Source organism: Salvelinus fontinalis, unplaced genomic scaffold (genome assembly GCF_029448725.1).
Source record: "Salvelinus fontinalis isolate EN_2023a unplaced genomic scaffold, ASM2944872v1 scaffold_0041, whole genome shotgun sequence".
Classification (NCBI taxonomy): Eukaryota; Metazoa; Chordata; class Actinopteri; order Salmoniformes; family Salmonidae; genus Salvelinus; species Salvelinus fontinalis.
The window spans coordinates 241,488-261,277 of NW_026600250.1; the positions used below are offsets into that span (position 1 = coordinate 241,488).

The following is a 19,790-nucleotide window of genomic DNA, read 5'->3' on the forward strand; positions in this document are numbered from 1 at the left end:
ATGTAATTAAATCAAACGTTTTACCATTGGAACACTTGATGTAATTAAATCAAACGTTTTACCATTGGAACACTTGATGTAATTAAATCAAACGTTTTACCATTGGAACACTTGATGTAATTAAATCAAACGTTTTACCATTGGAACACTTGATGTAATTAAATCAAACGTTTTACCATTGGAACACTTGATGTAATTAAATCAAACGTTTTACCATTGGAACACTTGATGTAATTAAATCAAACGTTTTACCATTGGAACACTTGATGTAATTAAATCAAACGTTTTACCATTGGAACACTTGATGTAATGAACTCAAACGTTTTACCATTGGGACACTTGATGTAATGAAATCAAACGTTTTACCATTGGGACGCTTGATGTAATTAAATCAAACGTTTTACCATTGGGACACTTGATGTAATTAAATCAAACGTTTTACCATTGGGAGGCTTGATGTAATTAAATCAAACGTTTTACCATTGGGAGGCTTGATGTAATTAAATCAAACGTTTTACCATTGGGACGCTTGATGTAATTAAATCAAACGTTTTACCATTGGGACGCTTGATGTAATTAAATCAAACGTTTTACCATTGGGAGGCTTGATGTAATTAAATCAAACGTTTTACCATTGGAACACTTGATGTAATTAAATCAAACGTTTTACCATTGGAACACTTGATGTAATTAAATCAAACGTTTTACCATTGGGACGCTTGATGTAATTAAATCAAACGTTTTACCATTGGGACGCTTGATGTAATTAAGTAATTGTTCTTTTCGGATATAAAGACTACGCGGTATCAACAAAAAACGGATTGCAACTTGCAAAACATCCGGGGAAAAAATTACAGACGGAGGCGCAACAACTTCCTACTTTGTTCAACATTTGAAGCTGCACAAAGAACGGTAAGTCGTGGCGAATATAGCCAACAGCTATACAATATTTGTTTTTGCTAGTATAGCATGTAGGTACTAACGTAACATTAAATCAATGAGCCTCCACACAGTCAGTCAGTACGGGAACGTGAACATTGCACCCAAGAATGCGCTACAACTGGCTAGGCAGTTGTAGTCTATGTATTACTCATCTCATATGTATATACTGTATTCTATCCTATTCTACTGTATCTTAGTCTATGTATTACTCATCTCATATGTATATACTGTATTCTATCCTATTCTACTGTATCTTAGTCTATGTATTACTCATCTCATATGTATATACTGTATTCTATCCTATTCTACTGTATCTTAGTCTATGTATTACTCATCTCATATGTAAATACTGTATTCTATCCTATTCTACTGTATCTTAGTCTATGTATTACTCATCTCATATACTGTATTCTATTCTACTGTATCTGTCTATGTATTACTCATCTCATATGTATATACTGTATTCTATCGTATCTTAGTCTATGTATTACTCATCTCATATGTATATACTGTATTCTATCCTATTCTACTGTATCTGTCTATGCTGCTCTGACATCGCTTGGCCATATATTAATATATATGAGTCACTGGCTTACTGGTGCTTTTCCATGCCGTCCCTAGGAGGAGTGCGTCGCTTGAGTGGGTTGAGTCACTGACGTGGTCTTCTTGGATATCATCGGATGGGGCCACAGTGTCTCCTGAACCCTCTTGTCTCAGCCTCTAGTATTTATGCTGCAGTAGTTTGTGTCGGGGGGCTAGGGTCAGTCTGTTATATCTGGACTATTTCTCCTGTCTTATCTGGTGTCCTGTGTCAATTTAAGTATGCTCTCTCTAATTCTCTCTTCCTTTCTCTCTCTCGGAGGACCTGAGCCCTAGGACCATGCCTCAGGACTACCTGGCATGATGACTCCTTTCTCTCTCTCGGAGGACCTGAGCCCTAGGACCATGCCTCAGGACTACCTGGCATGATGACTCCTTTCTCTCTCTCGGAGTACCTGAGCCCTAGGACCATGCCTCAGGACTACCTGGCATGATGACTCCTTTCTCTCTCTCGGAGGACCTGAGCCCTAGGACCATGCCTCAGGACTACCTGGCATGATGACTCCTTTCTCTCTCTGAGGACCTGAGCCCTAGGACCATGCCTCAGGACTACCTGGCATGATGACTCCTTTCTCTCTCTGAGGACCTGAGCCCTAGGACCATGCCTCAGGACTACCTGGCAAGATGACACCTTTCTCTCTCTCGGAGGACCTGAGCCCTAGGACCCTGCCTCAGGACTACCTGGCATGATGACTCCTTTCTCTCTCTCGGAGAACCTGAGCCCTAGGACCATGCCTCAGGACTACCTGGCATGATGACTCCTTTCTCTCTCTCGAAGGACCTGAGCCCTAGGACCATTCCTCAGGACTACCTGGCATGATGACTCCTTTCTCTCTCTCAGAGGACCTGAGCCCTAGGACCATGCCTCAGGACTACCTGGCATGATGACTCCTTTCTCTCTCTCTCAGAGGACCTGAGCCCTAGGACCATGCCTCAGGACTACCTGGCATGATGACTCCTTTCTCTCTCTCAGAGAACCTGAGCCCTAGGACCATGTCTCAGGACTACCTGGCATGATGACTCCTTTCTCTCTCTCAGAGGACCTGAGCCCTAGGACCATGCCTCAGGACTACCTGGCATGATGACTCCTTTCTCTCTCTCAGAGTACCTGAGCCCTAGGACCATGCCTCAGGACTACCTGGCATGATGACTCCTTTCTCTCTCTCGGAGGACCTGAGCCCTAGGACCATGCCTCAGGACTACCTGGCATGATGACTCCTTTCTCTCTCTCGGAGGACCTGAGCCCTAGGACCATGCCTCAGGACTACCTGGCATGATGACTCCTTTCTCTCTCTCGGAGAACCTGAGCCCTAGGACCATGCCTCAGGACTACCTGGCATGATGACTCCTTTCTCTCTCTCAGAGAACCTGAGCCCTAGGACCATGCCTCAGGACTACCTGGCATGATGACTCCTTTCTCTCTCTCAGAGTACCTGAGCCCTAGGACCATGCCTCAGGACTACCTGGCATGATGACTCCTTTCTCTCTCTCGGAGAACCTGAGCCCTAGGACCATGCCTCAGGACTACCTGGCATGATGACTCCTTTCTCTCTCTCAGAGTACCTGAGCCCTAGGACCATGCCTCAGGACTACCTGGCATGATGACTCCTTTCTCTCTCTCGGAGGACCTGAGCCCTAGGACCATGCCTCAGGACTACCTGGCATGATGACTCCTTTCTCTCTCTCGGAGTACCTGAGCCCTAGGACCATGCCTCAGGACTACCTGGCATGATGACTCCTTTCTCTCTCTCAGAGAACCTGAGCCCTAGGACCATGCCTCAGGACTACCTGGCATGATGACTCCTTGCTGTCCCCTGGCCGTGCTGCTGCTCCAGTTTCAACTGTTCTGCCTGCGGCTATGGAAACCTGACCTGTTCACCGGACGTGCTACCTGTCCCAGACCTGCTACCTGTCCCAGACCTGCTGTTTTCAACTCTAGAGACAGCAGGAGCAGTAGAGATACTAAATGATCGGCTATGAAAAATAAACTGACATTTACTCCTGAGGTGCTGACCTGTTGCACCCTCAACAACTACTGTGATTATTATTATTTGACCATGCTGGTCATTTATGAACATCTTGGTCATGTTCTGCTGTAATCTCCACCCGGCACAGCCAGAAGAGGACTGGCCACCCCTCATAGCCTGGTTCCTCTCTAGGTTTCTTCCTAGGTTTTGGCCTTTCTAGGGAGTTTTTCCAAGCCACCGTGCTTCTACACCTGCATTGCTTGCTGTTTGGGGTTTTAGGCTGGGTTTCTATACAGGACTTTGAGATATCAGCTGATGTAAGAAGGGCTATATAAAATAAACGAGGGCTATATAAAATAAAACTTGTTTTGATTTGACTAACGAGGGGACACCAATCAGTGCGTCCTATGTGCTAACGAGCTATACGTCCTAAACGTGCTAACGAGCTATACGTGCTAACGAGCTAAACGTGCTAAAGTCCAACCTCAAAACATAAATGGAAAAACAAAAGCCTGTAACACTTTTCCCCTTAAGAAAACAAATATATATTATGTTTTTGTTGGACAAGTTTGCTCACCACCGACAGAAAACAAGAAAAAACACGTATTTCTAAATAATAATATACAATCGTATTATTTTTTAAATCCTTTTTCTTTCAATAGAATCCTAAAGCTAACTAGCTTCTAGAACTCTCGTCCCCTTGGAACCCCCCCCCCCCCCCCCAAAAAAAGACTAATCTCCAATATGGAAAAAAGTGCAGTCAAAATAAATTGTGATCCATGGCAACGCACTGGCTAAACGCAAAACTTGTTGACTGCCCACCCTTGAGACAATCAGCAACCAACTCCTGCAATATCCGTAGTAACTTTCCACCTTACTTCTCTCTCTCTTTTCAGGGTTCACTCGATAGGCATGTTGTTGGATCGGGGCCCAGTCCCCAATGTCATGCATTTGGGTTAGCACATCTGAGAATGAATCATGATATTCTAAAAGCAGGGCAACATTGTCAATATAATTGTACCCAAAAATGGTCAGCTGGTTGCATGAATAACTATGAATACTAAATGTTACATAAATTGTAAATATGAAAATCAAAACCAAATGTTCACCCCTTTGTTAATATGTATTGGCAATAATTAACTTTGTGGTGAGGAATGGAATAATAAAACATGTATCTTTTGTCAGGCTGAATGTTTGAAGTATGAGGTGATTTGAGTGATGCTTTTTCAGTAGGGAAATAAAGACAATTAGCATTTGAATGTTGTCAAGAAATACTGGAGTGATGTCAGATTGTTAATAAAATTGATTATAGACCAATTTATTATACTGCTGTCATGTGTGTACATACACAAACATCTGCAACAATTATCATATTACATGTATTTTTTTAAACAACCAGCTTTTTCAACTTGTAGAACACAGCTAGCTACATTTTGAAGTGCTGCATTTTGACTAAAGTGGGTCACCAACGCAGTAAGTGTAACACAGCTCTTTTTTTTGTTAGTCACTTTTTGTTAAATAATACTCTTTCAATTCAGAGCCTGGATTTTCCCCTGAGGCTAATATCCATATCATGCTGCAATCAATTGAACAGGGGAAAGGATAAGGTAGAACATCATTAAAATACTCCTTCTACAATGTTAAAACATTCTACATTGTGACATTATTTCATTGATATCATGAAACAACTTCTTCTTGTATGCATTTTCTGATGTTTGATCAGAGATCTTTTATCAGCGTATCTCTTGTCACATTGATCACAGCTATAAGGTTTCTCTCCTGTGTGTGTTCTCTGGTGTATAGTCAGAGAGCTAGATATAGTATAACTCTTCCCACATTGATCACAGCTATAAGGTTTCTCTCCAGTGTGTGTACGCTGGTGTACTATCAGGTTGTTTAGCTGAGTAAAACTCTTCCCACATTGACCACAGCTATACGGTTTCTCTCCTGTGTGTGTTCTCTGGTGTATTTTAAGTTCTGATGAAGATTTGCAACCTTTCCCACAGTCAGAGCAGAAGTGAGATTTCTTCCCTGTGGGTCTCTGCTGGTGTTTCTTGAGGTGTTTTGATCTGGAGAGACTCTTCTCTGCCTCTTCAGCATCATGAGGTTGTTGAGGCCCCCCAGAGGATCCATGATAGTCACGTCTCTCTCCTGTGTGAACAACAAGTCAGACAGATGGTTTAAGGCCCACAACAGCAGAAATCCACTGTAAAAGGTGATGTGTAGCCATGATGTTGTACAAACAATGACGTCTGTAATAAATGTTCAATATTTGACATTTGTCTTAGTGTAACGGATGTGAAATGGCTAGCTAGTTAGCGGATACGCGCTAGTAGCATCTCAATCAGTTACGTCACGTGCTCTGAGACTTTATGTAGGGTTGCCCCTTGCTCTGCAAGGGCCGTGGCCTTTGTGGAGTGATGGGTAACGATGCTTTGTGGGCAACCGTTGTTGTGTGCAGAGGTTCCCTGGTTCGCGCCCGTGTCGGGGCGAGGGGACGACGTAAAGTTATACTGTTACATTAAGACAATCAAGTGAACAACAATAGTCATATTTTGTCTTGTTTTCACATTTGTAGTAACATCGACGATTGTATGCTAGAAATACATTTTTGAAGTTGTTGAAAGCAATGTGCCAGACAACTTTTGATCTCCAATATAGGCACCTTTTTGTAGGTCTATGTTGTTGTTAGGTGACGTTATGGGTCCTACAGTAGGTCTATGTTGTTGTTAGGTGAAGTTATGGGTCCTACAGTAGGTCTATGTTGTTGTTAGGTGAAGTTATGGGTCCTAGAGTAGGTCTATGTTGTTAGGTGAAGTTATGGGTCCTACAGTAGGTCTATGTTGTTGTTAGGTGAAGTTATGGGTCCTACAGTAGGTCTATGTTGTTGTTAGGTGAAGTTATGGGTCCTACAGTAGGTCTATATTTGTTGTTAGGTGAAGTTATGGGTCCTACAGTAGGTCTATGTTGTTGTTAGGTGAAGTTATGGGTCCTACAGTAGGTCTATGTTGTTGTTAGGTGAAGTTATGGGTCCTACAGTAGGTCTATGTTATTGTTAGGTGAAGTTATGGGTCCTACATTAGGTCTATGTTGTTGTTATGGGTCCTACAGTAGGTCTATGTTTTTGTTAGGTGAAGTTGTGGGTCCTACAGTAGGTCTATGTTATTGTTAGGTGAAGGTGTGGGTCCTACAATAGGTGTATGCTATTGTTATGGGTCCTACAGTAGGTCTATGTTGTTGTTAGGTGAAGTTATGGGTCCTACAGTAGGTCTTTGGTATTGGTATAACTAGGGATTTCCGCATTAGCTTGGAGGAGTTTCTGCAACAAAATTGCATTTTAGCAAACAGAGTGCAGAGAGCAATGCACCTATTTGGGGATGTCTGATAGTATTTACACACCACCACTAATGATTTGTGGAGCTTCTCAAAGTATTTTTTTCTTCACCTCAAACAGCAAGTAAACAAAGTTTTACTAAAATTAATTGGCGAATGACAATAGTTCCTCAAAGTATTTGTAAAGTAAGTCCAGCTCTCACTCTTGATAACCACTCGACATGAAAGGGAAAAATGTAATGCTCTGATCCAGTGGGAATGTCATAAAATACCTGATTACTTCTTATCCCTTACACAAATAGCCTACAGCTGTGTCTGTCCCAAACTCACTGTCGCGGGAAACTCTCAGGGCCCAGAATATTTTATATCAAGTTTCGGACCGACCAAGGTGATAGAACTTGAACCATTGTATCAACTATGTAGACAGGCCATGAGCAGCCAATGTGATTTATTTTGATATGGATATTTTCTAGCTGTTTTTATTTGTTGGCTTTATGTAGGCTATTTTTACATAGTTGGCAATGGCAATAAAAGTTATTTAAATTTGTGTCATTTTAATTTAGAATATAGATTAATCACAGAAAATGATTTTGAGATACAAAGACTATTATAATTATTATTACGATTATAAATTAAATTAAACTGTTCCAGTAAAAATGTGAATATGAAAATCATAACTGGCACCAGATCAGTAGAAATGGTCAGATAAATTGGCACTACAAATGGAAAAGGTTGCCAATTGCTGTTGTAGCCTATTACTGGAAACTTCAGGAGCATAACGTCAGAATTTATGAAGGCCAGCAGCAGCGGGAGGAGAATGCTAAGGAAGAGTTTATTTCGAATGGTTAGGCTATCTTGATCTCTGGTTCCCTCAAGTCATTATTGTCTCAATTATTTAATAAAACGGGTGATTCCTATGTTGATGATGTAAATGATGTTTGCTGCTCTGTGGTGTGTAATGAGGAGCAACCAGACGCTGCACGCATTTATGAAATTGCTTATTCCAGTTACTAATAAGCATGCACCCATTAAGAAAATGCCTGTAAAAGCTGTTACATCCCAGTGGATTGATGAGGAATTGAAAAATGGTATGGTTGGGAAGGATGAGGGAAAAGGAATGGCAAATTAGTCTGGCTGTACAACCGATTGGCAAACATCCTGCAAATTTAGAAATCATGTGACTAAACTGAATGAAAAGAAAAAAACGACAATGAAACAAAGATTAATGACAAAGAATGATAGTAAAATGCTTTGGAGAACCTTACATACAATTTTGGGAAAGAATTAACTGAATCAGATGGCTCATTCATCAAAGCCCACTACTTAGATTTTTTCATTGGCAAGATTAGCAAACTTAGGCATGACATACCAGCAGCAAACGCTGACACTACACATACAAGTATATCTGACCAAATTGTGAAAGACAAGCATTGTAATTTAGAATTCCGTAAAGTCAGTGTGGAAGAGGTGAACAAATTATTGTTGTCTATCAACAATGACAAGCCACCGGGGTCTGACAATCTAGATGGAAAATGACTGAGGATAATAGCGGACTATATTGGCACTCCTATTTTCCGTATCTTTAATTTAAGCCTACTAGAGAGCATGTGCCCTCAGGCCTGGAGGGAAGCTGAAGTCATTCCACGTGTGCTATGCTCTGCATAGTTAGCTCCAGGTAAAATGTTGCACTTATTCAGCCATTCTGTGACCAAAAACAAGCTACATATGGACACTACCAAAATAAACTGACTCTGGAAATGACAAAGCGCCTCGTAACCTAGCTGGAAATGGGACAAACAGACCCCTTCTGTGGTAACAGACTGGGACGATTTGTAAAGCAGTTCATTTGTATTCGCTCTCTCGTTGGACTTCGGCTGCATATTTTCCCCCATTTTCTTCAAATCTGAAAATGTTGAAGACACGCCCATTTCCTGAGGAATTGCATTATGGGCCCTAAAGTACTGCGTGTATACTTCGTATTTCGGCGAATTTAGTACGACATCCGGGAACTTTTAGCCACTAACTACATCATACTATGACCAATAAGCAGACTATATACTCTATTAACATCACAAATAGAATACTCTAACTACATCATACTATGACCAATAAGCAGACTATATACTCAATTAACATCACAAATAGAATACTCATACTAACTACATCATACTATGACCAATAAGCAGACTATATACTCTATTAACATCACAAATAGAATACTCATACTATGACCAATAAGCAGACTATATACTCTATTAACATCACAAATAGAATACTCTAACTACATCATACTATGACCAATAAGCAGACTATATACTCTATTAACATCACAAATAGAATACTCATACTAACTACATCATACTATGACCAATAAGCAGACTATATACTCTATTAACATCACAAATAGAATACTCTAACTACATCATACCATGACCAATAAGCAGACTATATACTCTATTAACATCACAAATAGAATACTCATACTAACTATATCATACTATGACCAATAAGCAGACTATATACTCTATTAACATCACAAATAGAATACTCATACTAACTACATCATACTATGACCAATAAGCAGACTATATACTCTATTAACATCACAAATAGAATACTCTAACTACATCATACCATGACCAATAAGCAGACTATATACTCTATTAACATCACAAATAGAATACTCATACTAACTATATCATACTATGACCAATAAGCAGACTATATACTCTATTAACATCACAAATAGAATACTCATACTAAACTACATCATACCATGACCAATAAGCAGACTATATACTCTATTAACATCACAAATAGAATACTCATACTATGACCAATAAGCAGACTATATACTCTATTAACATCACACATAGAATACTCATACTATGACCAATAAGCAGACTATATACTCTATTAACATCACAAATAGAATACTCATACTAACTACATCATACTATGACCAATAAGCAGACTATATACTCTATTAACATCACAAATAGTGCAGTTAGTATGAGTATTCTAACACAGCTCAGGACTCTGGGCAGCCATTTTGTTTGTTTAAAAACTAGGTTGTCCCTTTAAAAAAGACACTCAACAATCAATCAACCAATCTGCAGTTCAACCCATAACAAAGCTGTAATTCCACCACTGTTTTGGTAATAAGATGATGATGGGGCTGGAGAAATGTAACTACTCTCTAATTCATAGACAGACCTATGGATGAAAGGACTGACCATCCATGATATCAACATTATAGTTTTAACCATGTTGAGGCTATACAGTGTTGATTTACATTGTTTCTAAACATTGGAGTACATTATTTTTATTTTGGGTTCTGGTGGGGCAAACAGTTGAACTAAGCTCATGAGGCATGTGTTATATTCTTCAAGAATCAATGGCTATAAAAATATATATATATAAATAAATAAATCATTTTAATGTCAAAGTATGGATGTAGAATTGCAGATTTCCGCTTTAACACCAAACATCAGTTCAACTTCGAACCACAGAGTTTGTTCTTCTGTTAAGACAGTACTTACGTTCATCATCAGTCTCCTCTTCTTTCACTGAAACTTCGTCATCCTCTTTCACGGTAACAGCCTCATCCTCTACTTGTTTTTGTATTGTAACAGCCTTCTCTTCCTCCTCTTTCACTAGAGCTTCTTTCTCCATCCAGCAGATCTTCTCTTCTTCAGCAGGAACGGGGTTAAGTTTGAGACTGGAACTATGAGGCATGTACTGAAGTCGCTAAGTGGTATAATTCAAAGGAGTGTCGCTTTATCAGCAGCACGTGATCAACGACGTCTGAAGAATCATTTCGTCGAACACCTGATTGGTTTGGTATTGGGCTCGTTCGACATTGCAGCCGACAGTGCAGGTGGCTGCTGACTGACTAATTTACAAATCACCTTGCATCATAAATAACTACTCATTATTATTTATAAATCAGTCAGCCAGTCACCGTTTATCCACAACGCAGCATGGATTTGATGCTCTCGAACACGGCCAGTGGTTTAATATATGACATAATGGCTACGCTGCTACGGCGTGTGACTTCATCTATAAAAATGTGGCTGTTCTAAATTCTGTGTCGCTCAAAGCCTTGAGTAATGAACCTATGTTTGACACATTTGGCTGAAAAGAGCCAATGCTTCAGGAAGCTTTGTTTCCCCATCACTACATTTCAGCATGTTTTCTGTGAATTAGACTACGGGAGTTTTGTAACTTTTTCTCCGGTAGTTGGTCTCGCTGACCATAACCATGCTGGTTGGCTACGCTGGTTAGGCTAATAGCTAGTTGGTAAAAATCGCTAACGTTAGGTGACTAAGATGACTGAATATAGCTAACGTTAGCTGGCTGGCTAAAATAACTGCATATAGCTAACATTATTTGATATTTTGTTAGATGGCGTTATGTATGTAATGACTACAAAAATAGAACAGTGACTTAAATATTTCATTTTATAAAAATACAAAACATATACTGATATACTGAATTTATACTGTTTTTCATACTAAGTTGGACCAAGATGTGTTGCTTTTGGTCAGTCATTGGGTTCATTTGTTTTGCAATATGTTCAAATCAAGCTTTATTTATACAGCACATTTCAGACATGGATGCAACACAATGGCTTCACAGGAAAAAACTATGAAAATAAACAGAAATATTTAGAACACAAACATAAGAGGATAAAAAAACAATAACTTAAAGACTAATGAGCATCCTAAGGAAATGCCATTGATTAAAATATCCAACCCAAAATATAAGCTTGTTTTTTAGGAGGGGTTCTGAAAGACACTATGGGGTTGTCCACTGGAAATTGACTAGTAACAACAACTGGGACCTAAAAGACACCCACCATAAGACCCACTAAATCTGCCCAAGAAGAGGCAAACAAAATAAAAACTTACAGACAGGAAGCAAACCAAAAAGGTGGAGCAACTAAAGGTGTTGACTCTCCACATCTATCAAGACAACTGGAGCACTGGGCCAGACACTCTTAAATAGAACCTGGACCAGCTCAAGTGAAACACCTTCCCACTAACGAGATGGACAAGCCAGCACAGGTGTAACACATACTGACTAATAAGGGGACACCAATCAGTGCGTCCTACTTGCTAACGAGCTAGACTGCTAACGTCCAAACACAAATGGAAAAAACAAAGACTGTAACACCTTCCCCCTTAAGACAACAAATATATCCTACATTTATGACTCAATTTATTAGGATTGTTAATAAAATTGATTATAGACCGATTTATTATACTGCGTCCATGTGTATAAGCTGCGAGTACGTTGAAATTAAATAGTTTTCTTTTACACTTTAAAGTAAAACCAAACTTATATTGTACGTCGGTCATAGTCTTATTTTCAACGACAGTTTGCTAGGTGGGATATCCCCAATGTCACAGTTTGTTAGGTGGGATATCCCCAATGTCACAGTTTAAACGTGTCCAAATCAATAGTCCAAATGCAGAAACAGTTTGTGATAAATTGAAAACCTAAACATAAAATGTACTATATACACAAACATCTGCCACAATAATCATATTACTTAAACAAGGACCTTATAAACTGCACAAGCACCAAAAACGCTGTTGTTTTGACAAGTAGCAATAAATCACTGATATCGATTAGGGGGGACATCAGGTTGTAGGTGCTGTTGAAACTAACACAACTAAAAAAACACATGGAAATGGGAGATATCTTTTACCTCACTGGTTAGAGGACAACCTGCAGAAAACAGTCAGCTACATTTTGGAGTGATGCATTTAAATTTAGGGGTCGCTGAACAAAGGAACGCAACACTTATTTGTCATCACTCATCGATATCATGTCAAAATTAATTGTGTGACAGAAGGGAGATGAGGTTACGCGTCCTGTTAAAACTAACAGCTCAAAAACCACACAGAATATGGGAATAATGTGTACATCCCTGATTAGAGGACAATTTGTAGAAAATAGATCGCTACATTTTGAAGTGTTGCATTTTGATTTAAGTGGGTCACCAACATGGTAAGTGTAACACAGCTCTTTTTGTGTTAGTCACTTTTTGTTAAATCACATAAATAGTACTCTTCCAATTCAGAGCCTGGATTTCCCCCCTGAGGCTAATATCCATATCATGTTGAAATCAATAGAACAGGGGACAAACGTTTAGGGTTCTACATTGTGACATCATTAAAATACTCCTACTACAATGTTAAAACATTCTACATTGTGACATTAATTCATTGATAACATGAAACAACTCCTTCATGTATTTTCTGATGTTTAATCAGAGATCTTTTATCAGTGTACCTCTTCCCACATTGATCACAGCTATGAGGTTTCTCTCCCGTGTGTGTTCTCTGGTGTGAAGTCAGCTGGCTATATGTAGGAAACCTCTTCTCACAGTGATTACAACTATAAGGTTTATCTCCTGTGTGTGTTCTCTGGTGTACAGTCAGATTGCTAAATGTAGTAAAACTCTTCCCACATTGACCACAGGTATAAGATTTCTCTCCTGTATGTAATCTCTGGTGTACAGTCAGATTGCTAGATGAAGTAAAACTCTTCCCACATTGACCACAGGTATACGATTTCTCTCCTGTGTGTATTCTCTGGTGTGATGTCAACTGGTCAGATCTACCAAAACTCTTTCCACATTGACCACAGCTATAAGATTTCTCTCCTGTGTGTATTATCTGGTGTGATGTCAGCTGGCCAGATTGACCAAAACTCTTTCCACATTGACCACAGCTATGAGGTTTCTCTCCTGTGTGTATTCTCTGGTGTACAGTCAGATTGCTAGATGTAGTAAAACTCTTCGCACATTGACCACAGCTATAAGGTTTCTCTCCAGTGTGTATTCTCTGGTGTGATGTCAGAGTGCTAGATTGACCAAAACTCTTCCCACATTGACCACAGCTATAAGGTTTCTCTCCTGTGTGTATTCTCTGGTGTACAATAAGATGGCTAGATATATCAAAACTCTTCCCACATTGAGTACAGCTATAAGATTTATCTCCTGTGTGTGTTCTCTGGTGTGATGTCAGCTGGCCAGATCGACCAAAACTCTTTCCACATTGACCACAGCTATAAGATTTCTCTCCTGTGTGTATTATCTGGTGTGATGTCAGCTGGCCAGATCGACCAAAACTCTTTCCACATTGACCACAGCTATAAGATTTCTCTCCTGTGTGTATTATCTGGTGTGATGTCAGCTGGCCAGATGTAACAAAACTCTTCCCACATTGACCACAGCTATAAGGTTTCTCTCCTGTGTGTGTTCTCTGGTGTAAAGTCAGATGGCCAGATGTAGTAAAACTCTTCCCACATTGACCACAGCTATAAGATTTTTCTCCTGTGTGTGTTCTCTGGTGTAGAGTCAGAGTGCCAGATTGACCAAAACTCTTCCCACATTGATCACAGCTATACGGTTTCTCTCCTGTGTGTGTTCTCTGGTGTAAAGTCAGAGAGCCAGATGTAGTAAAACTCTTCCCACATTGACCACAGCTATAAGGTTTCTCTCCTGTGTGTATTCTCTGGTGTACAATAAGATGGCTAGATGTATCAAAACTCTTCCCACATTGAGCACAGATATAAGGTTTCTCTCCTGTGTGTATTCTCTGGTGTGATGTCAGATGGCCATATCGGCCAAAACTCTTTCCACATTGATCACAGCTATAAGATTTCTCTCCTGTGTGTGTTCTCTGATGTATCTTCAGATGGCCAGATGTAACAAAACTCTTCCCACATTGATCACAGCTATACGGTTTCTCTCCTGTGTGTGTTCTCTGATGAATTTTAATTCCTGATGAGGAGGTGAATCTCTTCCCACAGTCAGAGCAGCAGTGAGATTTCTTCCCTGTGGATCTCTGCGGGTGTTTCTTGAGGTGTTCTGATGTGGAGAAACTCTTCTCTGCCTTGTCAGCATCATGAGGTTGTTGAGGCTCCCCAGAGGACCCATGGTAGTCCCGTCTCTCTCCTGAGTGAACAACAAAGTCAGACAGATGGTAAAGGCCCACAACAGCGAAATCCACTGTAAAAAGTGATGCCAACAGCGTAGCCATGATGTTGTACAACAATTGACGTCTGTAATGAATGTTCAAATTATTTGACAATTGTCTTAAAATGAGCAACAATAGTCATATTTTGTCTTGTTTTCACATTAGTAGTAACAGCGATGATTGTAGGCTAGAAATAAGTTATTCATGTTGTTGAAACTCTAAGCAGTGTGCCAGACGACTTTTGGTCTCCAATATAGGCCCCTTTCTGTGTTTAATAAAATTGAGGCACGAGGGCGATGGACACATCATTTCAATGCAGAAACTCCTCCCTGCTAATGAGGACACCGATAGCCACTAGCACAGTCAGTGTAGTCAGCTGAGCTATCCCCATTGAGACCGTGTCTGTGCCTCGACCTAGGTTGGGCAAAACTAAACATGGCGGTGTTCGCCTTAGCAATCTCACTAGAATAAAGACCTCCTCCATGCCTGCCATTATTGAAAGAGATTGTGATACCTCACATCTCAAAATAGGGCTACTCAATATTAGAGCCCTCACTTCAAAGGCAGTTATAGTCAATGAACTAATCACTGATCATAATCTTGATGTGATTGGCCTGATTGAAACATGGCCAATCACATCTGTGTTAAATGAGGCCTCACCTCCTGGTTACACTAGTGACCATATCCCCCGTGCATCCCGCAAAGGCGGAGGTGTTGCTAACATTTATGATAGCAAATTTCAATTTACAACAAAAAAAATGACGTTTTCGTCTTTTGAGCTTCTAGTCATGAAATCTATGCAGCCTACTCAATCACTTTTTATAGCTACCGTTTACAGGCCTCCTGGGCCATATACAGCGTTCCTCTCTGAGTTCCCTGAATTCCTATCGGACCTTGTAGTCATAGCAGATCATATTCTAATTTTTGGTGATTTTAATATTCATATGGAGAAGTCCACAGACCCACTCCAAAAGGCTTTCGGAGCCATCATCGACTCAGTGGGTTTTGTCCAACATGTCTCTGGACCTACTCACTGCCACAGTCATACTCTGGACCTAGTTTTGTCTCATGGAATAAATGTTGTAGATCTTAATGTTTTTCCTCATAATCCTGGACTATCAGACCACCATTTTATTACGTTTGCAATCGCAACAAATAATCTGCTCAGACCAAGGATCATCAAAAGTCATGCTATACATTCTCAGACAACACAAAGATTCCTCGATGCCCTTCCAGACTTCCTCTGCTTACCCAAGGACGTCAGAGGATAAAAATCAGGTAACCACCTAACTGAGGAACTCAATTTAACCTTGCGCAATACCCTAGATGAAGTCGCACCCCTAAAAACTAAAAACATTTGTCATAAGAAACTAGCTCCCTGGTATACAGAAAATACCCGAGCTCTGAAGCAAGCTTCCAGAAAATTGGAACGGAAATGGCACCACAACAAACTGGAAGTCTTCCGACTAGCTTGGAAAGACAGTACCGTGCAGTATCGAAGAGCCCTCACTGCTGCTCGATCATCCTATTTTTCCAAGAAGTTAATTGAGGAAAATAAGAACAATCCAAAATGTATTTTTGGTAGTAATAAATTCATGAACTTCTTTGAGGAAAAGATCATGATCATTAGAAAGCAAATTACGGACTCCTCTTTAAATCTGCGTATTACTCCAAAGCAGTAGTCCTGAGTCTGCACAACTCTGCCAGGACCTAGGATCAAGGGAGACACAAGTGTTTTAGTATTATACCTCTTGACACAATGATGAAAATATTCATGGCCTCTAAACCTTCAAGCTGCATACTGGACCCTTGTGCTTGGCCCTCCTATGTTGAACATAATAAATGGCTCTCTATCCAACGGATGTGTACCAAACACTAAAAATGGCAGTAATAAAGCCTCTCTTGAAAAAGCCAAACCTTGACCCAGAAAATGTAAAAAAAACTATCGGTCTATATCGAATCTCCCATTCCTCTCAAACATTTTTAGAAAAAGCTGTTGCACAGCCTTCCTGAAGACAAACAATGTATACAAAATGCTTCAGTCAGGTTTTAGACCCCACCATAGCACTGAGACTGCACTTGTGAAGGTGGTAAATTACCTTTTAATGGCGTCAGACTGAGGCTCTGCTTCTGTCCTCGTGCTCCTAGACCTTAGTGCTGCTTTTGATACCATCGCTCACGACATTCTTTTGGAGAGATTGGAAACCCAAATTGGTCTACACGGACAAGTTCTGGCCTTGTCTTATCTGTCGCAAAGATATCAGTTTGTCTCTGTGGATGGTTTGTCCTCTGACAAATCAACTGTAAATTTCGGTGTTCCTCACGGTTCCGTTTTAGGACCACTATTGTTTTCACTATATATTCTACCTCTTGGGGATGTTATTCAAAAACATAATGTTAACTTTCACTGCTATGCGGATGACACACGGCTGTACATTTCGATGAAACATGGTAAAGCCCCAAAATTGCCCTCGCTGGAAGCCTGTGTTTCAGACATAAGGAAGTGGATGGCTGAAAACTTTCTACTTTTAAACTCGGACAAAACAGAGATGCTTGTTCTAGGTCCCAAGAAACAAAGAGATCTTCTGTTGAATCTGACAATTAATCTTGATGTTTGCACAGTCATCTCAAATAAAACTGTGAAGGACCTCGGCGTTACTCTCGACCCTGATCTCTCTTTTGACGAACATAAACAGACAGATGGTTAAAGGCCTACAACAGCAGAAATCCACTGTAAAAGGTGATGCCAACAGCGTAGCCATGATGTTGTACAACAATTGACGTCTGCCCTTGGTTCACTCCAGACTTGACTGCCCTTGACCAGCACAAAAACACCCTGTGGTGTACTGCACTAGCATCGAATATTCCCCGCGATATGAAACTTTCAGGGAAGTCAGAAACCAATACACACGGTCAGTTTGAAAAAGCTAGCCTTTACTTTCCTAACAGAAATATGCATCCTGCAGCACTAATTCCAAAAAGGTTTGGGACACTGTAAAGTCCATGGACAATAAGAGTATCTCCTCCCAGCTGCCAACTGCACTGAGGCTAGGAAACACTGTCACCACTGATAAATCCACGACAATAGAGCAATTCAATAAGCATTTTTCTACGGCTGGCCATGCTTTCCACCTGGCTACCCCAACCCCGGCTAACAGCTCTGCACACCACGCAGCAACTTGCCCAAGCTCCCCCCGCTTCTCCTTCACCCAAATCCAGACAGCTGATGTTCTGAAAGAGCTGCAAAATCTGGATGCCTAAAAATCAGCTGGGCTAGACAATCTGGACCCTCTCTTCCTAAAATTATCTGCCACCATTGTTGCAACCCCTATTACTGGTCTGTTCAACCTCTCTTTCGTATCGTCTGAGATTCCTAAAGATCTGAAAGCTGCCGCGGTCATCCCCCTCTTCAAAGGGGGAGACACTCTAGACCCAAACTGTTGTAGACCTATATCCATCCTGCCCTGCCTTTCTAAAGTCTTCGAAACCAAGTGAACAAACAGATCACTGACCATTTCGAATCCCACCGTACCTTCTCCGCTATGCAATCTGGTTTCCGAGCTGGTCACGGGTGCACCTCAGCCACCCTCAACGTCCTAAACGATATCAAAACCGCCATCGATAAAAGACAGTACTGTGCAGCCGTATTCATCAACCTAGCCAAGTCTTTCGACTCTGTCAATCACCGTATTCTTATCGGCAGACTCAACAGCCTTGGTTTCTCAAATGACTGCCTCGCCTGGTTCACCAACTACTTCTCTGATGGAGTTCAGTGTGTCAAATCGGAGGGCCTGTTGTCCGGACCTCTGGCAGTCTCTATGGGGGTGCCACAGGGTTCAATTCTCAGGCTGACTCTCTGTATATATCAATGATGTAACTCTTGCTGTGGGTGTTTCTCTGATCCATCTCTACGCAGCCGACACCATTCTGTATACATCTGGCCCTTCTTTGGACACTGTGTTAACAAACCTCCATACGAGCTTCAACGCCATACAACACTCCTTCCGTGGCCTCCAACTGCTCTTATATGCTAGTAAAACTAAATGCATGCTCTTCAACCGATCGCTGCCCGCATCCGCCCGCCCGACAAGCATCACTACTCTGGACTAGAGGTCGACCGATTATGATTTTTCAATGCCGATACCGATACCGATTATTGGAGGACAAAAAAAGTCGATACCGATTAATCGGACGATTTATTTAAAAAAAAAACGTTTTTAAATATATATATATATATATATATATATATATATTTATATCAGACACACACACATTTAGGACCCCTAAGTTCACCTAACAACAACATACACCTACTGTAGAACCCATAACTTCACCTAACAACAACATAGACCTACTGTAGGACCCATAACTTCACCTAACAACAACATAGACCTACTGTAGGACCCATAACTTCCCCTAACAACAACATAGACCTACTGTAGGACCCATAACTTCACCTAACAACAACATAGACCTACTGTAGGACCCATAACTTCCCCTAACAACAACATAGACCTACTGTAGGACCCATAACTTCACCTAACAACAACATAGACCTACTGTAGGACCCCTAACTTCACCTAACAATAACATAGACCTACTGTAGGACCCATAACTTCACCTAACAATAACATAGACCTACTGTAGGACCCATAACTTCACCTAACAATAACATAGACCTACTGTAGGACCCATAACTTCACCTAACAATAACATAGACCTACTGTAGGACCCATAACTTCACCTAACAACAACATAGACCTATGACTATAAGTAATTTAATATTTAGAGGTGAAACATGGAAACTAAAATGTCTTTTTCATGACATTTCCTAACCTGATCACCAGATAATTTTGTGAATAATCCCACTAGGCTACTCTGTAATGTGATGTCATTCTAAATGTCCTGAATAACGGAAAATAGCTCTGTGTGTAGTACAATAGCCCATCCATCA

The 19,790-nt window shown here is 40.6% G+C and overlaps 3 protein-coding genes across 4 annotated transcripts in view; 1 reads left to right on the top strand and 2 right to left on the bottom strand.

The window, feature by feature from the left end:
- The window catches only part of LOC129842435 (zinc finger protein 883-like), a 182,299-nt gene that overhangs the window by 84,335 nt on the left and 78,174 nt on the right, over nucleotides 1-19,790 (top strand). The gene's annotated exons all lie outside the window — the stretch shown is intronic.
- LOC129842449 (endothelial zinc finger protein induced by tumor necrosis factor alpha-like) lies at nucleotides 4,761-10,605 on the bottom strand. Its single transcript, XM_055911019.1, has 2 exons — nucleotides 10,385-10,605; nucleotides 4,761-5,660 (listed from the first exon to the last, which is right to left on the bottom strand). Exons 1-2 carry the CDS (start codon nucleotides 10,578-10,580, stop codon nucleotides 5,173-5,175), a joined length of 684 nt encoding a protein of 227 aa, XP_055766994.1. The 5' UTR covers nucleotides 10,581-10,605; the 3' UTR covers nucleotides 4,761-5,172.
- The window catches only part of LOC129842436 (zinc finger protein ZFP2-like), a 41,934-nt gene continuing 33,534 nt past the window's right edge, over nucleotides 11,391-19,790 (bottom strand). The window contains exon 2 of one of the 2 annotated variants that reach the window (XM_055911001.1): nucleotides 11,391-14,814. In XM_055911001.1, coding sequence (XP_055766976.1) covers nucleotides 13,076-14,814 — 1,739 coding nt within the window. In that variant the 3' untranslated portion in view covers nucleotides 11,391-13,075. The remainder of the gene's footprint in view (nucleotides 14,815-19,790) is intronic. The other variant, XM_055911002.1, reaches the window with a different exon arrangement.